Source organism: Carassius auratus, chromosome 36 (genome assembly GCF_003368295.1).
Source record: "Carassius auratus strain Wakin chromosome 36, ASM336829v1, whole genome shotgun sequence".
NCBI lineage: Eukaryota > Metazoa > Chordata > Actinopteri > Cypriniformes > Cyprinidae > Carassius > Carassius auratus.
Genome location: NC_039278.1, coordinates 13,734,320 through 13,759,581, shown reverse-complemented (window position 1 = coordinate 13,759,581; position 25,262 = coordinate 13,734,320). Strand labels below are relative to the sequence as shown.

General features: G+C 35.8%; 2 protein-coding genes across 5 annotated transcripts in view; both read right to left on the bottom strand.

The window, feature by feature from the left end:
* LOC113055340 (guanine nucleotide-binding protein G(i) subunit alpha-2-like) overlaps nucleotides 1-12,911 on the bottom strand; it is a 52,396-nt gene extending 39,485 nt beyond the window's left edge. The window contains exons 1-3 of one of the 3 annotated variants that reach the window (XM_026221582.1): nucleotides 12,658-12,911; nucleotides 12,494-12,578; nucleotides 12,069-12,321 (exon numbers count right to left, since the gene is read on the bottom strand). In XM_026221582.1, the coding sequence (XP_026077367.1) occupies nucleotides 12,069-12,186 (118 nt within the window). In that variant the 5' untranslated portion in view covers nucleotides 12,187-12,321; nucleotides 12,494-12,578; nucleotides 12,658-12,911. Of the gene's footprint in view, nucleotides 1-12,068 lie in introns of all 3 variants that reach the window. The other 2 variants (XM_026221581.1, XM_026221580.1) reach the window with 2 other exon arrangements.
* Nucleotides 12,912-14,870: 1,959 nt separating this feature from the next.
* Nucleotides 14,871-25,262, bottom strand: part of LOC113055339 (sodium-coupled neutral amino acid transporter 3) — a 41,542-nt gene continuing 31,150 nt past the window's right edge. For both annotated transcript variants that reach the window (XM_026221578.1, XM_026221579.1), the window contains 6 exons: nucleotides 24,590-24,669; nucleotides 22,319-22,419; nucleotides 20,132-20,256; nucleotides 19,823-19,967; nucleotides 19,121-19,224; nucleotides 14,871-18,223 (listed from right to left, as the gene is read on the bottom strand). In XM_026221578.1, the coding sequence (XP_026077363.1) occupies nucleotides 18,119-18,223; nucleotides 19,121-19,224; nucleotides 19,823-19,967; nucleotides 20,132-20,256; nucleotides 22,319-22,419; nucleotides 24,590-24,669 (660 nt within the window). In that variant the 3' untranslated portion in view covers nucleotides 14,871-18,118. The remainder of the gene's footprint in view (nucleotides 18,224-19,120; nucleotides 19,225-19,822; nucleotides 19,968-20,131; nucleotides 20,257-22,318; nucleotides 22,420-24,589; nucleotides 24,670-25,262) is intronic.

Below are 25,262 nucleotides of genomic sequence, written 5' to 3'. Positions count from 1 at the left end.
GAACACTGCTGGGTGGTGCCATTTTTTAGCAGGAGGAATTTTGGTGCATCCCTGAAAAAAGATTGATAAACTAATCAACCTCACTAATCTCAACCAGCCGACCACACAGTCAAGAGAGTATGTTGATGCAGGAATGAGAAAGAGCTTTAATTGATTTTGTGCTTTGCTCTGTAAGAAGCAAACGGAAACGTTAGTGGGCCAGTGCAGACATACAATAGGCTAAAAAGGAAATGGGAGTTTCAGTGTGTTTAATTTTCACCCCCTCCACACTGCACCTCTGAGACTAAGCTGGCTGATCTTTCTTCTCCCCAGCTACTGGCACCATCCCTTCATGCCCCAAAGTCCCGAGAACAAAGACCTGCCAGTGCTGCACACCTCGCCGTCTCACTCTCGTTACTGTCAAGGAGAGAGTCTAGTTTAATGAACCCTTCACTTAAAAAAATGAGATAAATCTGTGGCTAATTACAAACTGTAATCAACAGAGCAGTTCATAACAAGCTACTATGGGGTATGTTGATGTCAGATTATCATGAAACTTGGTACAAAAGCAAACATCAAATGATCTTGTACTCGGCCATCCCAATCAAGTATTAGTGATAAGAGATCACAGTCTACTTAATAAAAACTTTGGTATTAGATTAACTCCTTAGATTTTAAACTCAAATTAAAATTTGTTCTTTCAACAAATTGAAATATGTGGACGTCAGTCAGTCTTGTGATTTTACAGCCTACAGAAAAAGCATATCTAATATGAGGGAAAATAGCTTGAACTCAACATTATGACATTTGCAACCGATTTCCTGTCAGCAATGCAATGTATTTTTGGATTAAAATAATAATAATAATAATAATAATAATAATTTAAAGGTTTGTGATAGGGCTGCATGATTAAAGGTGCAAAGGTGATTAATCGTGATTAGGCAGAAGCTGCGATTGTCATGCGTATCGTTCAGTGAAGCACAGTTCTGTGATCAGTAGTAAATCTCTATCTGAAGGCCAGAGGGCGCTCTAGCACACACACAAAAAAAAAAAAAAAAACTCCAAATACGCCCGGCAGAAAAAATCAGAAAATCCCTATAGCGGTTGCTGAACAAACAGAAGATTTAACTGCTTTCATTGATTCAACATGACTAATAAACACATGACTACAACATATGTTTTATCTGAGTTTGTCTTAGAATTTTTAATATAGTATATAATAATGCAATGCTAATCAAAATAGCCTTTATCACAGCTTAGAATATGATGAAATATGTTGTGTGCCTTATTCTGTGTAAAAAGCCACATCATCTCACAGAAGGATTTATTTCTAACACTCGTCTTATGTTATGAAGTGATTTTAGATTAAAAACATGTTATTAAATGTGGTATTTTCACATGCTTTCAGATAGAACAACATTTACTAACACAGAGCCATAGTTCATGGAGAAGCTATGCAAACAGCTTTCATAATCTCAGAATGATTTCTTTTATTATTGCACGATTATATCGTCTGTTAGTATGAATGCAATTTTGTGTAGCTTGTCAGTGAACTATGGCTCTGTGTAGTAAATGCTATTCCATGCTGCTCCATACAATATTGTTTACTTTTTTTTTTTTTTTGTAGCTCAAGGAGATTTCTCGTCAGTGTAAAAATCCACAAATGGAGAGGCTTTTACTCACAAGGCACACATGTGTCCCACTTTAGTTATACACATCCTACCCCAACGTTCAATGAATAAAGGAAGCTGATTACATAAGGTGAAATGCTATCTATCTGCCATTTCCTGAGGTAAAACAGTCAATGTAAACACACTAAAGAGGTGACCTTTCACTAAGGCTGCACAATTAATCAAATTTCTAATCACAATTACAATTATGGATGCCAAAAAGGCAATAATCGTTGTCCACTTATGTTATTCTGAGTGCTTAAGATGTGTTTTTTTTTCTTTCTACAGAATATCTTAAGGGTTTCTCCATTGTTTTAATTATACTTTTGTTTAACATTGTAATACGATACATATCTTTAAATAATTTATATATTTTCTTATTTAAAGAAGAAATCAATCCAATGAATAGTTGACGTTTGAGGCTTCGTACTATAGAAATGAGCAATAAAAGTTTTTCAGTTTAAATGTTTTCAGCCTTGAAGTTGCTTCAAACAATGGTACAAGCATTCAAGGTAAATTGTTTTCATTGTAATTAATAATTGATCACAATTACAATTTCAAGACAATAAATCGTAAATTACGATTTTTGTCATATAATCATGCAGCCCTACCTTTCACCTCCTGATGACTGTAAGAGGTTATGAACTTCTGTTCAGTGCATTTCATCAAGTTCTGGCAAAGAATCGAGATAAAGCTGTTTTTCCCCCCAAAGTGCTTTCTCAGTCGTCACACTTTACAATAGCTGCACGTCGCTAGTTCTTATGGGTCAGATTGAAGTAAACAAAGAGTGTTCTTGTTCTCACCCTCCTCACAGACGAAGGGAGACGGTTCAGTGAAGGGGACATGCAGTCATGCAGATTCTCGTTTACAGGATGGCAGGGTGATATTGGTCTGTTCAGAAACATATACAACATGTTCCATCTCATACAGATTTAATTTCCTACTTTCAAATAAAAGTACATTGTGCTGCACAATCATCTGCCATTTTTAGCAAAGAGCAAGCCTGAACAATGTCAACAACACCTCGCCCCGGCTTCACACAAACAGATGGCCAGGCCAGTGTCTGTGATCTACCCCTTCATTTACAGGAACCTTGCACATCTCTGCCAACGTTCTTGTTGCTCTTACAACAGTGTGGCAGAGCACTGTATTCCCACCTAGAGCAGACCAAAGTGAGAGACAGCGAACAAGCTCTGGTCCTGGTGTAAAATGGAGCCAGGGGGCAATTTCCACTTCTCAGACCCTATAACGAAAGCTGATAAAGAGCAAATACAAAGACTTTAATCAAATTTATTCTGAGGAGAGCAGAAAAGGTCAGAAAGGAAAGGCTTTTTGACAGACTGCTTGACTGTAGAACTCACCATTATCATCAAAAATATTGTTTTCTATCATGAACGTGGAAAGAATTTGTCTGGTTTTAGTGGCAACAGGGAATCAAATCTGAACACATAGATGATACATGCACACAATGGGTCTGATCGACATTGATTTCTTAGTGGTCTGCTACAAATGGAAATTTTGTCATCGTTTACACACCCTCATGCCATTTGTATTCATATCCATTCAAATTAAGCATGTCAAGATGGTTCACAAGGTTTGACGTCAATGACACTGAAATCTCAATGGTTTTTGAGACCATTCAAATTCAGCGGAAAGTTTGACAACAATTTCAGTACAAGCAAATATATAGCTACGTTTATAAGCAAAAACTATTCTTTAAAGTCACTTATGTCAAACCTGCTGCCACTATATTTAAATGGACTTAAATGCAAGTGAGATTTGAGAGCAGAGGCAAGAAATAAGATAAATAACATAAGGCCATTTAGTTTGTTTAATAAAAGAACAAGGTATAGACATGTTCTATAGGAACGGTAACTTTAAATGACTTCTGTTGTGATCTGATGGTTTAGAGAAAATACAATTAAATAAAAATTAACTTGACCTTTGGGGTGGGGGGCGGGTTTATAATGACATGAGGCTGAGTAAATGATGACAATTTTGCTTCTGGGAGACCTATTTATTAAAAAAATTAAATAAAAGAATCTGGCTTTTATAAAAGAATCTGGCAAATACTTGATAAAATCTCTAAGCATTCAGGAGATTTGCCTACAGAGAAAGGAGCTATTTTTCCGCTTGCAAATTTTACTAACCACTATGGGCTTCAGATCTCTGGAGCAGTGTGAAGTTCCCTGCTGCTTTAAATGCTCCACTATCACTCCAGTCCCCCCCCAAAAAAATGCCAAACACACCAAACAGATAACATAAAAAGTTTAGCCACACATGAAATCACTGTATATGGAATTATCACACTTCACAAAATAATGCAAAAGCAGACGTATGTGTTAGAGCAAAACCTTTCTGGAATAACAGGGACTAGTTGTGTGTTCTGACCTTGCTTTGAGGAAATAGTTGAGAACGTTGTGATGGATCGTTGAGCTCGTCTGACATAAAAAACCTTTAGAGCAGAGATGCAGTCTGATTTCATTAGTCTGAAATACTGATGTCAGTAGTTAAATAAAAAAAAAAATGTTTAAAATCACTCTTCACCGAGCGCTTACAAAGATACACAAGGAAACATTTGAAAGCCATGTCTATCAGCGGATCCCTAATATATCATAGACAGATTCGCTGATAGACACGGCTTTCAAATGCTTTTATTTGTTTTCTGTGCCCAAATTCAAATCTAAATTCAAAAAGCTAATGGGAAATACTGGTATCATCACATTTTTTACATTTTAGACATCTGTACTTTCGACAACACTAGTCTTAAACGCACTGTTCATCAGAGCTTGCAAACTCACAAGGGAATTATGAGGCCATTTTTCACATCAGCTTAATGATCAACTTCCAAACCCAAAATTAACAAGGGCACAGCAGTTAGGGAAAGTTTGCCAAATTTGTAAACAGTTTGTCTTGCATGTGCAAACATTTTTACATAATACATGCTATTATTTTATTACCTGCCATCTGACAAAGTGATTTTGCATTTAAAATTAAATATATTAAATATAAAAGTTCATTCAAACAAGACTACTCAATGACAGACAGACAGACAGACAGACAGACAGACAGACAGATAGATAGAGATATGCCTCTAGACCCGTGACAGCTTTACAGTGGAATCCTAAATGGACCGAACAGCTTTTTCCACTAGCGATCAACAGAGAAAGCAAATAAGGCGTGTAAATGCAAAACGTGATTTCCATGTGGTGTAAAACTGTTACAGCCAGCACCAAAAGGCCATAATGAGTTTGTGTGTCCGTTTGTTTGTTCTGGGGCCTTTTGCCAAATGCCTGTCTGCATTTATCTGTTGGTACAGTAAGAGTGTAAAAAAAAACAAAAAACACCGCACACAGGATTGTGTTGTGGGAGTTATTCTCGCTCCATTTATCACCATCAACACTATTAAGCCCGATGGCAAAACCAAAGAGACGAAAGCAGAAATCAGTTCAACAGGTTCTGTCAAACCTGTAAAATAGGTTCAGGGTAGCTCGCATAACGGATGCATATTACACACTTGACTATATTCTGTCTGGAACTTTTGCAATTTGATAAGAATAAAATTATTGGCTACAGTACAGGAACTCTGAAAACTATTTATCTAATTAATTTAAACATATTATGATATGTTATTATATTATTGCTTGAACATGATGTTTCATAAATTTAACCAAGCATTTCAAGTAAACTCATGCTGCAAGCAATAGTGTGGGAGATGTTCAGACTTGTCCATGCTTTAAGGGTGATGACTACAAAGACACAAATGAATATTTCTCTTGCAAAGGTGAAAAAACAAAGGCAGTTAGAACAATCCGGTACTATAAAAAAATAATCGGAGCAATATGTGCTGGAATTCACTGGAGATTACATTTGAACAAAGTTCAAAACATAAAGTGTAAGCCCAGCTAAAGAATCATTCTTGGAATTAAGAGGGAAAAGCAGCAACAGAAGCTTATCATTAAAAGAGTTTCAGAAATTTGTTTAAGGGGAGATAAAGTTAAAAGCCTCAAACTTCATCTAAGGCCTAAACTCAAGAGTTCTGGGAGCCTGGAAATACAACTCTTCCCTACATCTGCCACAAACTAAAAATAGTCCATCATCCATCTAAGCCTTGCAACACTTCCCTCTAAACCAAAAGTTTGAGTTTGGAAAGACCAGAGAGACATCAGCCTGTGTGAAAGTGTCCTGACCAGATGCGACGCAACAAGATTCCAGTGACAAGCAATTTGTCTGTCAATACCAGACGTGCCAAGGCTATCAGCGTTGTGCAGACGATTAGGGGATCAACAAACGATTATTTTGATAATCGATTAATCAGATTATTTCAATGATTAATAAGTAAACTTTGATTATTCAACTTTTGCAGATAACTAAAAATATATATATATATATATATATAATTTTTTTTTCTTCTATCAAATAAATAAAGGTAAGCACATCAACATTTGAAAGTCAAATTATGTAATTACAATTATACAATAAATGTATATAAATAAACATATTTGGCACACTAAATGAGATGACAGAGAAACTCTCATTCACTATTCAATTAGCTTAATGGAAAAGTAACTGAATGACATCATTCTGCCTAACATCTCCTTTTGTAAGTGGATAAGAAACGAAATAAAGTGAGTGATGTGATGCTTTATTTTTAATAAACTACTTTATTCATAACATAATCTCTCTTAAAAGACAGTATAAGGTTATGATAATCAAAACAGTCTGTAGCTAGATCAAGATTTGATCTCTAAAAAGCAAACAATCACTTTATAACAGAAAATCAGGTTGTAATTCTAACTGAAAGCGACACTGACTGATTTAAGGCTATTGCATAAAGTACAATATAAATAAACGTGACTGGATTTTACGATAATGTTGACTAATCATTTCAGCCCTATAGACGATAGTATCATGTATCGATGATAGTCAGAGATATCACCTGCGGCTGACACCTTTGACAATAACAAACACAAGCTTGCAATACAATGTAATTCATATTAGGGCTTATTTGTTTCATCATATTAGTTTTTCTGCATTTTTACAGTGTTGTGTGTTATAAGTAATCACACATGATTCCGTTCAGAGCTCAGATTAGTCATCGCTGAAACACAGGAGTTTTGTTGTTCAGACTTCTGCTCGCTCATGAATTCTCTCAACCTAAACAACAAAGTGCAGATTTACGTGCGATGTAAGTATAGAACATTTTTTCGTCATGCAGTGTAGATATCTTCACTGATTAACAGGAGTGTTTTTTAAAGTGTATAAACTCACGACACACTTGAAGACAGTGATGATTATCTCTGATATTCTAAATGTTCTTTGCTCATTTCCTGTAGCTGCTGCTTGATTAACTGAGAAAATGTAAGCATTTTAATCAGTAAATTATAATGTTTCTATTAAATTGTTATGTTAAATACAAATTCAGTCATATAAAAAATATTTAGTTAATAAATTACACTAACATTAGGCTGCGTTTAGCCTTACCCTGTAGTTGGTTCACTCTCCAGCTATGAAACTAAGTAAGTAAATAGTTAAATAAATTAGTATGAAAATACTGTGTATCTGCTAACTTACAAGCTAACTAACAATAGGATGATATTACTATGGAGCATATCACCCAGCACAGAATACATCAATAATCACAGCCGTTCAGAATAACATTGGGGCAGATCCACTCTGCAATTAAACTGATGTTTATAATCCAATTTATAAATATTAAACTTTTTTTATATTATTTTAAGTATATACTGAGTGGCTTATACCTTTGTTATGGAACAAACTTGTTGGTTTGCATCTAGTTCACATTTGCTTTAATTTATTTTCAAGATCTATTGTTGCTTTCAATATGGCTATAAGGGGCACGCAAAATGATATTCAAATAACAATCAGATAATTTTAACATTGAATAAAGCACATAATCTCTACCTTAGATTAGTATTGTCATAGTTTGTATGCTGTAGTTCCAGCCACGACAATGCAAGAAAATAGAAATTCCCATTGCAGCTGGTTAGGACAAAACTCAAGATTAATGTGGAAAAGATACTTTTTAACACAATGTGTGTGGTTAGGACATGATTTGAGACTAAACATGTCTTTCCCAAACAGGGCTCGACAATAACGACTGCCCGATGGCCCGGGGCCAGCGTGAAAGACATTCGGGACAATCAGGCCACTGCTCCTTTACTGCTTCAGGACCAGTAAAAATTTCACCACTGGCCCAAAAAATCTTTAGTGTTGTGCACTGTCAAACCAGAGGTCTTTCCTGGCATCAGAAGTAGTTTAAGGGTTAAAAGATTTAATCATTTAAACTTCCTCAGACAGTGACTCAAATCCCTAACCTAGTGTTTACTCTCCATGTCTGCTATTAGAGCACAGCCCACTGAGACCTAGAATTAAATGTAGTAACTGACACAAGAAACATTATTAGGATTATTCGCTGTTACTTGACCGAGTAGGTGTCTTGCAGACTCACAAGACAACTGACTCAATAGAAAGCTTAAAGTTTTGGTCCAAATTTAATACACAAATTAAAAGAACCAGTCTGAGTGGGAATGTTACCATATTAAAGTTGATCTATGACACCTAAAGCTTCTCCTTAAAATGTGAAATATTCCTCGCATAAAGATACCAAAAAAAAAAAAAAAATATCAGGAACAAAATCATGATGAGTTTTCAGGTTTTTGTGACTAGCATGTAAAATGGATTCTCTTCTATATGATCCTGCAAGTGTTTCTCATACATATGTAAGGAAAAAAATACATTCAATTACTTATACAAATGGCAAAATATTCATATTCATTGTATTAAACATTTCATATTCACCTGCCACAAATACCATTACGAAGGATAACTAACATGTTGTGTTTGACATATTTAATGGGATAACCAAACAAAATGACCATGCAAGTCCAAAAACTGCTGGGCATGACGTTGTCTCCATCACATATGCTTTTAAAAGTCAACTAAGTGGTACGCCAAAGCAATTTTCTGACTTCATAAAGTAAAATTCGAACGGCTTGAGAACTCCCTATAAAAAGCTCCACACAAAGTATTTAATTTCTCAGTCCTTAACAAACACACAAAGCAGTACAATACACAGCCCCTGCCAAAAATATACTCTCAGCACTTTCTTTGGCTCAGGGCGGATGTTCCTGGCTTCTGTTTGGGCTCTAAGCCTTCCAAAAACATTCCCCTGACAGATTTCCTTCATTTCTGTTAAAACAGTTTGGACCAGGCCAAAGTGCACACGGAGTGTGAATATGTGCGGCAATGCTGCACAACAAGAGATGTTGAGAGTGACCACAGGCACTGTCAAAACATTACCTCAACCTCTACCCCTTAAAGTCACACTGAAATAAGCAGTTTCCACATCAATGTACTTTGGTTTTTCTGCGATTGGGAAAGTTTCACACACTACCAGGCAGAAGGTTGGGCACATCACAGTCAATCTGTTTCTCAGATTCTTAGACAGCTTTTGATCTAAATCACACCCTTAAAACGGATGTTTGAACCAAATGACCAAAAACCATGTATGTGCGCAGCAAACATAAGTTTTATAAAGCAACCCAGCCCAGGATGCACAATTCAAAAATGAATTGTAACAACAAGATCATGGGTTCGATTCCCAGGAAAAGAAGACACTAATAATTTTTTTTTTTTTTTTATATATATATATGTCCCTAGAATGCAATTTAAGTCGCTTTGGATAAAAGTATGTGTTAAATGCATAAATGTAATTTGAATAAGGGTAGCTACTATTATTTATTTATTTTACATTTTGAGCTTGCTACAAAATTTTCATTCTTCCATTTGTGGCATTGTGTTGTGATGACTTTACTATTACTCTATAATGTGGAAAATACGTCATAATTTCATAAAGAGTAGGTGTGTCTAGACTTTTAACTGGCAGAGCTACCTTCTGAAGCAATAATACTAACCTGTTGAGTATGGAGCCAGAAGAGTCTCAATAAAGATAAATGCACACACTACAGTCACATATGCACACATAGGATTCATACATGCACACACATAATTCATAAATACACACACAGGATACACAAATGCACACAAAATTCACAAATGCACACACAAAATTTAAAAAGCACAGAAGATTCACAAATGCATACAAAATTCAGAAATGCACACAAAATTCAGAAATACACACACAATTTAGAAATGCAAACAACATTTACAAATGCACTCAAGATTCACAAATGCACAGGACAAGATTCAGAAATGTATTTCTGATGCACACACACATATATCTTGATTTACAAACTGCTTGCGGTCTGTGAACTTCACTGCATTTGTGTGTGAATTTTGAGACTCCCCTGACTTGGCTCGACACACAAATGCCTTTTTTTAAACAGGGAATGATCTGCAACCAATCAGATATCTCCCTTGTTTTAGCCAATCACAAGAATGCACCCCACGTGGGGGATTGTTTACTTATAAGCCAATCAGCGAACGACTCACTTTCCTCAGCGAACGACTCACTTACCTCACACAGCCGGCGACTCACTTTGCGCAGCGAACGACTCACTTTCCTCACGAGTCACGCAGCGAACGACTCACTTTCCTCACCCAGCGAGCGACTCACTTTCCTCAGCAAACGATTCACTTTCCTCACGAGTCACGCAGCGAACGACTCACTTTCCTCACCCAGCGAACGACTCACTTTCCTCACCCAGCGAGCGACTCACTTTCCTCACCCAGCGAGCGACTCACTTTCCTCAGCGAACGATTCACTTTCCTCACGAGTCACGCAGCGAACGACTCACTTTCCTCACCCAGCGAACGACTCACTTTCCTCAGCGAACGATTCACTTTCCTCACGAGTCACGCAGCGAACGACTCACTTTCCTCACCCAGCGAGCGACTCACTTTCCTCAGCGAACGATTCACTTTCCTCACGAGTCACGCAGCGAACGACTCACTTTCCTCACCCAGCGAACGACTCACTTTCCTCACCCAGCGAGCGACTCACTTTCCTCAGCGAACGATTCACTTTCCTCATGCAGCGATCAACTCACTTTCCTAAGCAAACGACAGCCGGAGACCCACTTTTCGCAGCCAGAGAGCCACTTTCCTCTTGCAGCGGACCACTGACTCTCTCTTCATGTAGGGACTGAATATTATAATTAAAGTGACTTCTATATTGCATCCAAAAGAATATTTAGATATATTTAAATATTCAAAAAGGTTTAAACATTTTTTTTTTTTTACTTTCATTAAAATATTTCAATAAAATGAAATAATTGCAAATTTATGAATCCATGGCTAACTTTTTTTCTGCAGTCACTGGGCTATATGTATTGAGACATTTTTAAATTTATATTTAGTAAAAAATAATAAAAAATAAACCTGAATTGTAATCTAAACATCTGTATTTTCATACAATTTAATACAATTGCTGTGTGAACACATTCATGTGATTGGCTTATAAGTAAACAATCCCCCCACATGGGGTGCATTCTTGTGATTGGCTAAAACAAGGGAGATATCTGATTGGTTGCTGATCATTCCCTGTTTAAAAAAAAGCATTTGTGTGTCGAGCCAAGTCAGGGGAGTCTCAAAATTCACACACAAATGCAGTGAAGTTCACAGACCGCAAGCTGTTTGTGAATCAAGATATATGTGTGTGTGCATCAGAAATACATTTCTGAATCTTGTCCTGTGCATTTGTGAATCTTGAGTGCATTTGTAAATGTTGTTTGCATTTCTAAATTGTGTGTGTATTTCTGATTTTTGTGTGCATTTCTGAATTTTGTATGCATTTGTGAATCTTCTGTGCTTTTTAAATTTTGTGTGTGCATTTGTGAATTTTTTGCGCATTTGTGCATCTTGTGTGTGTATTTATGAATCATGTGTGTGCATGTATGAATCATGTGTGTGCATATGTGACTGTAGTGTGTGCATTTATCTTTATTGAGACTCTTCTGGCTCCATAGTTGAGTGCCAAAAATGAACGTCATCATATTTCACAGCACATACACTTATTGAGTAACTAATCTTCTCAAATGACAAGCTTATCTCAACCAATTCTGACATGCCTCAGGTCACAATTGGAGTAAAATAATAATAATAATAATATAAAAAACTTAATACCTGAAAAACAAGATTTAGAAAAGTATGTGGCACCTAAACTGCCAAACAAGTAAACGCTTGTTTTATCATAACGTTAGTTGTTGTTGTTTTTTTTCTTCAAATCAACAGTTTCTCGCAAGCCACACCTGAGGAGGAAACCTGAGGTTCATACGTTATCTAGAAACTTCACAAAAACATCTCAATTTCTGTTCCAAACGCGTTCAAAACTAGTTTTTTAATCAAACACTTATCGGTGTGACGAAGTGCTACAAAGAGTTATATTTTCCTGCAGCAGCGAGTCGCTGACCGTTATCTGTGTGACCCGTCACTTACCCAACAACAGCAGTTTCACTTCTTTGGCTGCTTTCTCTCCGTCCTCGCGCAGATTCCTGTCAATCATTTTGGATCGCTCGGCCGCGACTTTATCTTCCTGGCTCACGGTGCAGCCCATGGTTCCGAATGCACGCTTCAGGGCGACGGATTTATGGGTTTAGATTTAGGAGAAAAAAAAAACTTAAAGGTATTGACCTTTCAAAGCGTCTGGAGTTTTTTTAAAGTGTCTTCCGTGCCTAACTTCCTCTTTAGGCTTTGAAAAAAAAAGAAGAAAAAAGACTGTCGTAAGTCCAAGGAGGGGAAATGTCCTTTAGAAACTAGTAACGTTAAATCCAAAACGTCCGAAAAAAATCTTTCAAAAGACGTTCTGGGATTAGGATAAAAGATGAATTCATATATTTGAGATACTGAGATTAGAACAACACCTGGAATCTGTTGACGTTTAGACTTCCAAGAGAGATGAAGTAACGTTAACGTTAGCCAGACGCTGGAGTTTTTACATCACGCGGACTGGGAAAGAAAAACAAAACCTATGTCCACAAATCCATAAAAGTTTGCGAAAAAAATAAAAAATAAAATTGATATTTACCGCTCGTGTTCAGATATTGAGTAGAACAGCAAACCGAAATATGAGACAATCGGCGACAAGAAACTGAATGAGTCAGAAAATGCAAAAATCCCCGGTTATTCCGTCCACTGATCGACGAGGGGTTTGAATAACATGCGCCGTTAAGTAGCTAACGCTGAGCGGTCTCTGATTTATTTCAGTTTTTTTAAAACGCCACACCCAGACTGCTGAGAAGTTGCTCTCTGCCACACAGCAGAAGACCGTTTAGAACTGTTGGGCTCCTCGAGCAACGCCAGCCAGCCTCTCTGATACGCCCACCGCGGGTGTTCATGGGAAATGTAGTTTTCCGCAGTATTCCGGTTTAAATGCTTTAAATATTTAGATTCACTTGAATAACAAAATAACTGCTAATTAATTACAGAAATATATATATATATATATATATATATATATATATATATATATATATATATATATATATATATATATATATATACTCTAAGCGGTCTATTAATAATTTTTTCCCTGTACTCATTCATTTAAACTTTTACTTTTAAATTTGGTATTTATTCATGTATTTAGTTGCACATATCTATAAGAATAACTATTTTTTGGAGGTTTCTTTGGACGAAATGGCCTGTGTGGTGTGTGTATATTAGGCTACAGCTGACTTTCTCTTATTTGCCGTTCAATGATGCCAAATGACATTCTTTAGGGCCTTAAGAAATATATTTAGAAATATATATATACTCTAAGCAGTCTATTAATAATTTCCCTGTACTCATTCATTTAAACTTTTACTTTTAAATGTGGTATTTATTAATGTATTTATTGCATATATCTATAAGAATATCTATTTTTGGAGGTTTCTTTGGACGAAATGGCCTGTGTGGTGTGTGTATATTAGGCTACAGCTGATTTTCTCTTGTTTACCATTCAATGATGGCAAATGACATTCTTTAGGGCCTCTGTCACAAATGTCTTTTGTTTTGAAGCAGTGATTTCGGCAAGTGTTCTGTGTGATTTTTGCTCCGGTAGGATTAGAAACCTTGTTTAATGTGCCCGCAGCCCCGCAATGATTTTTCCATATTTAATGCGTTTCCAGCGTTTGGGCAGATTTGATCAGCGCTAGACATATCACTGCGTTTCATGCGCCCCCGTGTGTCAGAAATTATATCTATTTATTTATACTTTATACTAACATTTTTTTTTTATCTCAGATGCAAAGACTTGATGATTTGATTTGATTTGATTTGATTTGTCTTATCCGCCTTATTTTATTTTTAAAATAGTGTAGTAAACGGTAAAACTATTTGCGCTACAAACCAATGTGTAAAATAATAGAAGAAATAACGTCTGTATCGAACAGCAGCACAACGAGCTGTTTTGTACCGCAATAAATAAATAAATAAAATAAAAAAAAACACTGGAAGTCTTGCACATTCAAGTTTCAAATGCACAATTCTTACATTAAAACAATGTGGGTAAACAGAACTTAAAATAAAAATTATAAAAGTCTATAAATTGCATAAATTACTTGCGGTAAAATGACCAGATTACACATGCACAGAGAAACAAAATTAGATAAATTAGAGCAATTGTAGAAATGACATTGAATAAACATTTTTGGTTTCCCAAAGTATCTTTAAATGAACCTTCTTAAGAGATAAAAATATTTGTCAGGGTGAAGAACAGAGAAAGGTTCCATGGTAAGGTTTTTCTTACCAATTATGAACCTTTATTTTGAGGAGTGTATTGATGGGATGTATATTAAATGTATTTTTAAATTATTATTATTATTAATATTTGGAATTCAGCATGCATGTCAGATTGGATGTGTTTGAATACATTATTAACAAAAATGCTCTGTCCATTTTGAGAAGAGCATGAGGAAACAAATCATATGAAAGTTTTTAGGGAACTGCTGTTTCTAGGCAAGATTCTGTTTTGACATAAACAGCTTTAGATTTAGGTGGACCATCAGCAGGATGGAAAAGAGACAGCTGCTGAGGGTGGAAGAAAAGATCTGCAGGTTTGATTCAAGGAACTGCTTTCAGACCACTGCGCTCTTGAAAAAGACACTTCATCTGAACCTGCGATTAGTGTAGCATTGCTTTATAGAGATCTGCTAAATGGCACATAAACAATGCATTTAATTCCCCTTTACCTCAGTGAGCCACAGAGACATCATATAAACACTTGCATGAACATGAGAAATACAGCTGTAGACTGAATCGAGAATGAATGAATATTATTTATTCTTTTTTTGATTTGAACATTGTTTACAGTACATTAACTGCCAGCAATGTACTCAATACTGAGAATAAAGAAAATAAAGACAAAAACTGGCTTTTAAAAAGCATTTTTAAAAATTATTACGTTTTAATCATCAGACTCAACATCATCTGACTATTTACAATATACAAACTATAGATGTGCTTATAATATAAAGGGTTTACATTTATGTACATTGTGTATAAATGCTGTCAATGAATTCATATAAACTGTTACAAACAGATGACACTTTCATTACATCACAAGGGAAACATCACGCTGACTGGACACAAGTACACAGCTGCTAAAAAGACAATTCAATTCTTGCCCCTTCTGCTACTTTGTAATACCTGATCTGGAGATCATATAATTGTATGATCGGCAGGTGCTTAAAAAAATGCTGCTGTCAGCCCAGACGTAAGCTGTGCATGAGAAAGCCTGGGGATGGAAGCACAGCATTATGGGGGATCTTATTGTTCAGGGCAGTTTCTGGTGCACCACTGGTAATGCTGGTTGCAACAAACAGATTGTACTTTTATAAAGGGAACAATATTTATCCGTGATTCATCATTGATATTAAAGCTTCGTACTTTGTGCTATACGATAGTAAGTTAATTAGATCTTACTGGTAAACCTAAACTACCTTCATCATAAAATCATTTTTTTATGCAGTGAATACTTCAAACAGGAGACGTTTCTTCTTAAAAATACTCACAAGCATCATACTCTCTTTAAAGAATGATCACAAGCATTATCAAATCAAAATTACAGTTGCTCTCAGTGAATGATGACTATAAAGCACATCTTTTTGTCAATTTAATGCATCCTGGCTGAACAAAAGTATGTAAGTAATTTTTTGTCATCTGATTTCGGGGTGATATGCAGCCTGGGCAGATTCACACTTCTACTTTTAAAGACATGTTCAGACTTTGAGCAATCAAGAATCATGTAGAGCCACTGGTATACTTAATCACAGATACTGGCAATTCATTAACAACTGGCACATTTAGTTCTCAGGCATGTGAACACACATTAACACACACTGCTAAAACAATGGAACACTCTTGTGCTTAAGAAACCACATTGGTGTGTGTGAGGCATTACACCACTAAATACATAACATCTCATCATCACCAGAACACACAACTAAACGCTTTATTACCAAAAAATGACTCGGTGGGTTATTTCAATGGTGCACTCCATCAATCATACAGACATATTTAATCATTCAATTCTCGATATATTTTCCGACCATGATAAACAAGGCATTTTTTTCAACAAGGAAGTTCATATTGTAATTTAGAATATATTACAGTGCCTTTGCTGTCTGACAAGCCCTTGATGCATCACAAGGGACATTTAAAATACTGAAAGAAGATACTGAGATATGTAACTATGTTAATACTGGTTCACAGATATGATGTTTTTGCTATATGTGTGGCTGGTCTATCCATTAAACATGAATTAAACAGTCAAAAATGAATAAAATAGTACCACAATTGAAATGCACATTTCATTTAGATATCTTATAGTCCATTACAGTACATTCACTGACTTAAGTATTCTTTCTTCATAAGCAAGAAGAGGAGAGAACACACACATTCACAAACTAAAACACCACAGTGTTACCACTAAGATCATTATGGGCCAGTAAGGGCTTGATTTATATAGTTTTATTTTTTTCTTTATTTTTGTTTTAAGCTGACGAGTTTCACTTACAAACTTTAAAATATTAATGTACCATGTTAGACGTCCGCACGTTACTCTTTTCTTCGTACAATTTACAATTTGTAGTACATAGGCTTTGTTCATATATCTGTCTACAAAATATATTAATCTATGATTATGTGACAAGTCATAACTGGGTCACTAGGTCAGGAGATTGAGCAGAAGTTGTGCTTCAACTGAAAGTGCTATAGTTTAAGGATTCAGTAATCGCGGAATGAGCCTGTGTGGGAACCCATCTCCAAAATCATCCATCTACTTGGGTTAATAGCCTCTTCTTTTAAAGCCTATCTAGAAGCAAAACCAATCAGCTTCCACCGGGCAAGGTTACCACATGTACGACCATTTTGCCCTGTAACTAAAACATTTATGTGCATCAATGCACCACATTTGTTTCTCCAGTAAAGGAGAAGACCCTGTGAATCTGTGTTTTTGGTTTTCTCTGCATATAAATCCAGAGAGTGTTTCGAAGTCATTCTGTCAGCAGGACTCATGGGATCATTAGAACCTGACCCTATCATAAACTGTGCTTTCCAATCTGTGCTTTCCCATCGCAACAGTAGTATTCCTAAAAAAAGAAGAATATTTCAAATGTGCCTTTCTGTCTTTTTAAATCAAAATCTTTTTTAGCTGAATAGTATTTGGAACACCAGTGGAATGGGAATACTTAAATATAGATATATCATATATATTTATGTCCATATATCTACTAATATATTTATCTCTAACTATTGTAGAAAGAATAAACATTCTAAATCCATATACAATTTTGACGTACATCTATAGGAACAATTTGCATACATTTGAAATTGTGTAATAGACTGCGGCCAAATCAAGTCTCCTTCAAGAATTCTGGACGAGGTCGTGTGTCGCCTCTCAACAGCCTTCAGTTTCAGATATCTCACAGCTATTGCACAGAGTATTGCTATATCTAAGATGAGATATGATGAACTAAACACTTTAATATCCACCATTCCTCCCGTAAGAACTGAGCGCTTACTGAGATTTCTAATCTCTTGTGAATGTGGCCGAAGATCAGAGGTCAAAGGTTATAATATGAAGGGCCGGATGGGAGGTTGGGCAAGCTGATGAGTCCATTTGGTTAGAATGCAAAATCCCTTTTTGTTTGTAAACCCTGCATACTGCATGTGCTGTTACTATGGCACAAACTAAAGATCATGGGCTTCAATTCTTTAGTTCTGGTAATCTTCTCTGGTTGTTGTCTCCCTGCTTTAAAACAAACTATTTCCACTCCTTTTTGGAAGCGGATGGCCTTTAAATCGATTAAATGTTGGTCCGAGATGGGTCAAGACCCCATTTACAGCACATGCAGGTCACACGGCCAAATAACGGATTGATTGAATGCAATTACAGCTAGGAATCTGGTACTACTCTGGTGACTGATCAATGAGAGATTATGCATCCTACCCAACTACTGACCCGAAAGTAATATTAAAAAGCATAAACCATTAGAGGGTGAGGCCTAATGACCACTGCTTCCTTTGCTGCTCCCTGATGTCCAATCAATGATGATGAAGCTGATGCTCATTACCATAAATAGGACTCCTAAAAAGGCAAAGCAAGCAGCCTATAAAAGAAAGAGAGGGACATGATTATAAACAGCATTGCCAAAATGATTAATAAACTGCGTCATCTAAATAAATAAATAAATGACTGGGTGCATATTGTGAAATATCTGGGTCAAAATACAATACAATAGAATTTGCAAACTAAATGAAGCCAGTTTTTAGAACGTTAAGATTTTTTCTACACTGTGCCATTTTCATGTGCTTGATTTTAATATTAAGCACATTTTGCATTAATCAAATGCGTCATCTAAAAAATAACATGGATTGCACATTATGAAGAAATGTCTGTGTCAAAGTGAAATAAATAAAATGTGCAAACCTAATAAAGCCAATTTTCAGAACATTGTGTCATGCACTAAATACTTAATCTTTTTTTAAATGAGCATAAGTTAAATATTTAATTTAAAATGTAATTTTACAGTGTGAAGTAAGGGAGAAAATATGCTTTAATTTCATGTAAATAATCCCACCATGAAAAGACAACAACAACAACTTAATGGCTCTAAAAAAAGGCTTTTATTATTATTTTTTTTTAATATACAGTACACACATTTTTTTCTTTGGATTTTGGGGTTAATTATAACCTGGATATGTGTTGGCAGTTTTCATGAGATTCAGAAACTCAACACTTATATGTTCAGGTTTCACCCAACATCCCCAGATTCCTGCTGTTTGCTAGAACTTAAGGGGAATTAGTTTACTAGTTTACAATAGTTTTGGGTCACAAGGATTTAGCCAAGGGATTTATGAAGCTCTTAGCATGATTCGTTTTCAGAGGATCTCAATCTTATAGTGTGGACGTTTTCAAAGCATCTACATTTCTACAAGAGGTCAGAAACTAGATCCCACTGTGGATGAATGGGGAGAAATCAAATACAGTATGTCCAAGTACTTACAAGAATTTTCGGTGCTGAGCGCATAGGTTCCTCTTCCTTGGGAACAATGCGGATGTAAAACACAGCCGGAAATATAAAGATGAGGCACGGCGCGGACGTGGCACCTACAGAAAATAAACACATGTACACACTTACTTACTGTAAACCGAAACCTTCATACTTCCCTAACATCATGCCTCGGGACAAAGTCTAAACTGAGCTAAAGCTATTCAAGTTGCATAAGCCATAGTTATTGAGAGATTTCTCATGGTTGTTGGCCCAAGAGAACAATAGTGGCCATTCTTCTCTGAGCTAGGTAAAACTCACAAGAAGTGGAGAAACAATTAGTGTTTAATAGAGTTAAGTGTGAGACCAGGAGAAACTTGAATGTAATAAAAGAAAAAGCATAATGGGAATATGCTGATAATTATATACACGTTCCAATTAATAATTCCGATTAATAATGCTGTCAGGAGTGGATTTATGCACAGCTGGGACTCTGCATACAGTTTAATAGTTTAAGACTTTAATGCATGTGGAGATAAAGCAATGGTGAGGTTCTTGAGGTTGGCATGGTGACACTTAAGGACACTGTACATGGCTCTCACACTCAAAGAGAGAGAGAGAGAGAGAGAGAGAGAGAGAGAGAGAGAGAGAGAATCCAACTAGTGCTATAAAGAGACCAGAATAACATCACTCAAGAGCCGAGAGGATCAAACCCACCGATGACTCCGAAGATGCCCAGGATGTTCGGGGCGAAGATGACCAGTAAGTTGATGAGGGTGAGGAGGCTGATAGCTATGACAATGTGACGTGGCCACCAGAAGGTTTTATTTGGGAAGAACAACTGCTGAATTGCCCTCCTTACCTGAGAAATGCATCGAAAGGGAAAGCATTGAAATCAGATATTGAAATGCTGCCTGTCATCCAATCCTGACTCCTCTAACAAAGCTGTAACCTGATAAGATGTAGTTTATTTAAAATTGTAAAGGTTTAAAATAGTGTGTGTGTGTGTGTGTGTGTGTAACTCACAGGAAACAGCACGATGGGCACAGTGAGTGTGACGGCAGTGAGTACAGCCAGACGGACGCACAGGATGAGTGTGTCGTACGGATCTATTCGACTGTAGGTGTGCAACAGCTCAGCTTCCACCTTATCTACACACAATACAATAATTTAAATGTAATATTAAGTTCAATTTCATTTTAAATGTATTATTAATAGAAAAAAAGTATTCAATGAAGATCATTCTTAATAAAAATAATTTAACATTTTGAATTTTTTGGAATATTTCAACAGCAAAAAAAAAAAAAAAAAAAAACTGTGGACCACCTAACAACCCAAATCTGGGGGCAACCACAAAAAACTCTCGCTTTTAATAAAGTGTTTAATTTATTTAAATTAAACAGACTGCTACAGTATTTTTAGGTTTTAACCCTAAATGAGTCTGTTCGCTATAGCTGGGACATTGGATTGAATTGAAACATTTGATCACAAATGAATGTCACCAAAATGAATGTCATTTATAACTATTTTATATACTTTTGTTATTTTTCAAAAGATTGGGTTCAGTGAAATTTTATTTTATTTTATTTATTTATTTTTTGATAGATAGCTAGATATTTATACTGCATATATAAACTACATTCAGCAAGGACACATAAATTTGGTCTGATTAAACTGAACTGCTGCAAAAATTATGCTTCAAATAAATGCTATTCTTTTAATCTTTTGTGCTCAAAGAATTCTAAAGCAAAAAGTGTATTACAGTTTCAAATATATTAAATATTATTATATTTATGCATATAAAAAATATTAAATATATTAATTAAATATGAAGCAGCAAAAATATTTTTAACATTTGTTTCTTGAGCATTAAATCAGAATAGTGATTTAAATCTCTCAAGCGCAAGGTTGGGGGTTCGATTCCCCGGGAACACATGATAGGTAAAAATTGATAGCCTGAATGCACTGTAAGTCGCTTTGGATAAAAGCATCTGCTAAATGCATAAATTTAAATTGTATCGTTTTTACTATTTTTTGTTTAAATAAATGCAGCCTTGGTCAGCATAAGAGACTTTCAAAAAAAAAAAATAATAATAATAATAAAGACTCTAAACCTTTGAATGGAATTGTATGTAAATCAACTCTTCGGGAACCATAGATTACTCTTTTTCTGCTCACAGTGGAATTTAGTTTTTATTCATGCAAAATAGCCACTAGATGGAGTGCTAATACTACTCCAACATGACCTTGCATGAAACACTGATTTGTTGAAACAGATGATTAGATCTGTGACCTCAGGAAACACATGCTGACAGCTAAGCAGGTCTCTGTCTGCTCTGACACTTCAAATGCTCTGAAAACTTTAGGGTGAATTTTAAAATCTTGTACCTAAAAAAGACACTCTTGTCTGGTTCTTTTCCACTGCAGTCACACTGATCTGGGCTGGCCTCTGACATCTCAACTTGAATGACCACTCAGCACATCCATCCTGACAGGTCTCACCTCCCTTTTCTCCTCAACAAAACCTCCTCCACTCTCTCCATCTCAGCTTAGTCACACTGCTGTCTCCTCCTGATGTATAAAAGGGCAGGAAGCTGTCCTGGATGACCAAATGACCATCAGCAATCATGGCAACTATCATTCTCTGCTGCTTCATGCTCTGTTAAATACAGCACTCCTGCCTTGCTCTTCATCCCTGGTCCTAGATGTTTGATTTATTCTCTATTAGTCATCCAAGAAAGTCCAAAATCAGCCTCTGAATGTTATCTTTGGCCTAAAAGATCCAAATGACTATGACAGACCAAAAACTTTTAGATACATGGAAACAGTTGGAGACATATTGCCTCTCTGTTGGCACAATATCTGCATTTTGATTGGTATTCTTAGAGAACATTCACACGGGACATATTTTTGCACGTTCTTTTTGCAGCAATTATACATTTTTGGATTATGTACACGTGCATTTAAGATACTCCATCTAGTTTAAAATAGTGCAGTGCATTCTGTCTCCTTCCTATCTTCTACATCTAAGTATGGCAATGGTAAGTGTGACCAAACCTTAATATGTCCCCAATTCTACAAATGCCACTACAATCCGACTTATATTTTTATTGTCACTTCTTGCTGTCATCGTGGTACTCATTTTCTATCTTCACTGAGAAACTCGTCACTATATGCATGAAGAAAGAATGCAAATATAGTAATAGGCCTCACCAATGAAGGTCAGATACCCGAAGAGAGCAGCCAGGAGGTACATGATGTACATGACTCCAATGGAGATGTTGGAAACGTGTTGCATCTTTGTTTTTGTGGGGCTGAAATTGAAGAATATAAGGATATGAAAAAAACATTTGTTACAAACTAATGCACTCAAACCTAAAATGTCAGTTCATAAAGTTCGTAAAGTCAAGACACTTCAGTCTCATATAAATTCTCTGATAAGGCAGAAATATTTATATTAATTGCCTGTTTTGCCATTTTAAAGTCGATTCATAATAGAATGTTGAACCTTTTTTGAATGTACTTAGAAATATTTTGGGTTTTGTGGCATAAAAAAGCTAAAATTGAGTTTACCTTGCAGAGAAGTTGTGCGCATCATTTTGTAAAGTCATTTTTGGGTTTTAGGGTGTTAGGCATTATCATGGAAACAAAGTTGTAAAATTGGAAATACACTACTGTTCAAAAGTTTGGAGTCAATAAGACTTTAAATGTTTTTGAAAGAAGTCTATTTTGCTCACCAGGTCTGCTTTTTTTTTATCAAAATATAGTAAAAACAATAATATTGTGAATTATTATTGCAATCTAAAATAACTGTTTTCTTTTTTAATGTATTTTGAAATGTAATTTATTCGTGAGTTGGTAAAGCTGAATTTTCAGCATCATTACTCCAGTCTTCAGGGTCACATAATCCTTCAGAAATCATTCTAATATACTGATTTGCTGTGCAATAAATATTTCTTGATATTATCAATGTTGGAACAATAATTTTGTGGAAACAGTGATACATTTTTTCAAGGATTATTTGATTAATAAAAAGTTAAAAAGAACAGAATTTATTACAACTTTTGTCACAAGGCAATGGTCTTTTCACTTTTGAATTCACCCTTGCTGAATAAAAGTATTAATTTAATAAAAAAACAAACAAAAAAACAACTGAACCCAAACTTTTGAACGACAGTAAAACCAGAGAACATCTAATATGGCGAGAAGTTTCACTCTCACTACACTTCCGGCTTCTGAACTGGTTGCAGTTCCACTCTGATTCCATATGAGGGCGCTCACAGGACGAGCGCGGAATGAATGGAGGTCAATGGCGGTATACCCCTCAAAATCCACTTTTCTCAAGAAATAATTTTTTGTCTAGTAATTTGAATGTTGTATTCGAAAGGAGATGCTAATAAATTACACATTGCTGGGTGTTAGATTTTTTAGAGTCACTTATTTGCTTTAAAAAGTCTTTTAAAGTGTCAATGACGTCATATACATTCACATTCATTGTGTTATGGGCAACTCAGCCTGTAAGAAAGTTCATTCAACTTTTGACCTATAACCCATGTTGAACTTGCGAAACCTACAATCAGATCTGAGATCTGTCAACGGCAACGGCAATTGAGTGAAAGGGACAAATTTAGCCGTCTAGCCCCATAGACTCCCATTCATTTTGCGCTCATGGCGATCGCCCCCAGTGGAGCTCTGGTGGTACTGCAACCAAAATTCGGTACAATAGGACTTAATAGGGAGTGGGAAGGCTCTCCACAGACAGGCTCTGGTAAAACTTTAAAAAGAAAGTTTTTTTTTTTTTTTTTTTTTTACACTAAACCATGTTAACATGCATATTGCTTAAGTTATGTAGCTAAACCCCATTTACTTCCATTGCAAGCGCCTCACTGTAATCCAGATTTGGTAACACTTTAGAATAAGGTTCCATTAGTTAATGTTAGTTAATGTATTAATTAACATGAGCAAACAATGAATAATACATTTATTACTGTATTTATTCATCTTCGTTAATGTTAGTTAATGAAAATACAGTTATTCATTGTTAGTTCATGGTAATTCACAGTGCATTAACTAATGTTAACAAGCACAACTTTTGATTTAAATAATGCATTAGTAAATGTTGAAATTAACATGAACTAAGATTTATAAATGCTGTAGAAGGATTGTTCTTGATTAGTTCATGTTAACGAAAGTAGTTAACTAACATTAACTAATGGAACCTTATTCTAAAGTGTTACCCAGATTTGCTTTTTTTATGAAAATTATGCAAAAAGTATGCCACAGGTGCTGTCAGTTGGGCTTAACTTGTATCAAACCCATAATATTCCTTGAATGTCTGTGAGCAAATATGTTAATTACAGACTGGTTAAAGCATAGCTATCTGGACAGTGAAGCAGATGAATAGCTTTACCCAGTGTAATAGCATCCATATGCACAACATGACTCATCTGTGATTTTAGTCCTGCGAGAGAACTTGCCACCTACTTGCGTAGCTCTGTGTAAATTGGCAGCACCTCGGGGTGGCACACGAACGCGAACGCCAGGATGGGAACCGTGTAGGCTGTCTAAAAACACACAGAAATCAACCACGTCACATCACCATGGATACAACAGCAGCAACCATAAAGCCCAAACCCCACACTTTAAAGCCCATTAAACATTGTAGCACATTACAGAGAGCTAATTGTAGCTGTGATTAAGTCAGACTTGGACAGAGCTCAGGCCTGGGCTCATTTAAGATGCACATAGAGACAGATTGAGCTGAACACTCCTGACTACAGTCTTTGGCATTCATTAGCCTGACAGTAAAGGACATGTGGGGAAAAATGCACATGGTGATGTGTGAGTTGACACTTATGTATGTGAAGAGGATGTGATTATACTTAAGACATGAATAATGAAGGAATATAGGCCATAGACTGCAATAAATAAGAATGTGTTTGGGTAACCCATCTTAAAAAGCCTGTGCTGACCGAAGACTACATTAACCAGACAAAAGATCCATAGTTTAAGTAGGATGAATGAATGGATGTATGTTATTGCTCATCTACATTATCATTCAAAAGTTTGTGTTGGTTAGATTTAATTTTAATTTTAGTTTTTTTTTTTTTTTTTAGTTTTTGAGTTTAGTCATTCATGCTCACCAAGGCTGCATTTA